The sequence below is a fragment of the Sander vitreus genome, chromosome 11 (assembly GCF_031162955.1).
Source record: "Sander vitreus isolate 19-12246 chromosome 11, sanVit1, whole genome shotgun sequence".
Taxonomy (NCBI): domain Eukaryota; kingdom Metazoa; phylum Chordata; class Actinopteri; order Perciformes; family Percidae; genus Sander; species Sander vitreus.
The window spans coordinates 31,748,297-31,750,004 of record NC_135865.1 but is presented as its reverse complement, the minus strand read 5'-3'; the positions used below and the strand labels follow the sequence as shown (position 1 = coordinate 31,750,004).

General features: G+C 46.6%; 1 protein-coding gene across 1 annotated transcript in view; it reads right to left on the bottom strand.

The window, feature by feature from the left end:
• Positions 1-314: 314 nt before the first annotated feature.
• lmln (leishmanolysin-like (metallopeptidase M8 family)) overlaps positions 315-1,708 on the bottom strand; it is a 13,360-nt gene continuing 11,966 nt past the window's right edge. Inside the window, exon 16 of the mRNA XM_078262756.1 lies at positions 315-1,567. Within this exon, the coding sequence (XP_078118882.1) occupies positions 1,467-1,567 (101 nt within the window). The 3' untranslated portion in view covers positions 315-1,466. The remainder of the gene's footprint in view (positions 1,568-1,708) is intronic.

Sequence of the window (1,708 nt, the reverse complement as noted above, 5' to 3'; positions counted from 1 at the left end):
CTACCGTAGTCGTGCTGTGATCACAAAAGATGCTTCCCATTGAAATACATTAGTCTAAAAAAACGTGCTGACCACCACGAAAAAAAACGAGATAAACGTGTCCGTGTACGGACAAAATAGATCCAAAAATAGATGAAATTACGTGACCGTTTCACGAACTCCCGTGAGACTGGGTTGCATATTGTTTCTACAAGTTTTCTGCTTTGAAAACGTTTTTAAAAACTGAAAACAGTTACCGGCCCGCTGCCACCGGGGGTCAGCAGACCAGCATTCACAGGAAGTACGCTGACCTTTCAGCATAAAAGTCTGTTTAAAAAAAAAAAGAGTTTGTAGCTTTAAAAAGCGGGCGTGTGAACTGACGCTCGGCTACGTTTTCCTCCCCGCTTCTGGGTCTGTTGCTGGGAGACGGCAGTCGGCTGATCCACAGTCTTCAGAGCGAGAAAAAGATCCACGAAAAAGACAAAAGATCTGATTCTTTAGTCAATGTAGCACGAAGGACAAAAAGAAACTGGGGAGGCGTCCAGCTGCACCAACGAGCCAATAAAAAGACAGATATCGTCCAGACAGCTTTTTTGTCTTGGGACCAACATCTGATTTGTTGTTGTTGTTGTTCTTCGGCGAAAAGATCCCTGACGGAGGAAAGAGATGGAGCGAGCGGAGGAATGAAGGAGTGGAGATCCTGAGGAGTGTCGGGCATCACTTTGGATTTGAACTATTCTGATTCTTCCTTTCGATCTGGGTCTTATTGATACTTTGAGGCATTAAAACGGGTCAAAGCCTAGCATGGATGCCAGCCGATCTTAGCCCCGCCCACAACATTTGGTGGTCGGGAAGTTGGGTCTGGACTTGATCCCGTTGTGGAGTGACTATCCTCCAACCAGAGCTGTTTTCGGACCAATCAAATTGTCAGGGGGGGCGGGCTTTATACGATGACGGACCGATGATCAACAGTGACGGAATCAACCACGTCACCAAAGAGCGCTTGGGCTGAAGGTGGCTGCCGCTGGAAGACTGAGATGTGTAGATCCCGCCATCGCGTCCGTTATAGAAAATATCGACAGCGCGTTCGTATTAAAAAAAAGGGGACCCGAGAACCGCGATCAAGGCATTTGTCGATCGGAAACATGGTTTTTGCCGTCCTTCCTTGCACATGTTTGGATCCGATGACCGGATTCCAAACTAAAACGATTCCGATGGACTTTTTGAAACGGTTCGGAGTCAGAATGGGTTCTGGATGCCCGATCCTAGTCATGAGGAGGTTAATGATGGAGAAAACAAAGAGGAAAGAACGTAGGAATGAAGAAAAGAAAAGAAGGATGAATGTCACAGAGGGGGAATCCCAGGTCTCTTATTGGATATGTCCTCGGAAGTTGTTCTGGCCCTCCTTTGTGTGTGTGTGTGTGTGTGTGTGTGTGTGTGTGTGTGTGTGTGTGTGTGTGTGTGTGTGTGTGTGTGTGTGTGTGATATCAGCTGCAATGGCAGAGCAGCAGTCCGGCCACCAGGGGGAGCAGGTTGAGCAGCAGCAGCCACAGAGTGATGGCCAGACCTGGAGAGCTGGAGCAGGGGTCTGAAACAGACAGAGAGAGAGAGACAGACAGACAGGCAGACAGACAGAGAGAGAGAGAGAGAGAGACAGTCAGAGAGACACTCATATTAATTAATTATATTATATATTATAATTATATTATAATTATATAAAATTAATTAT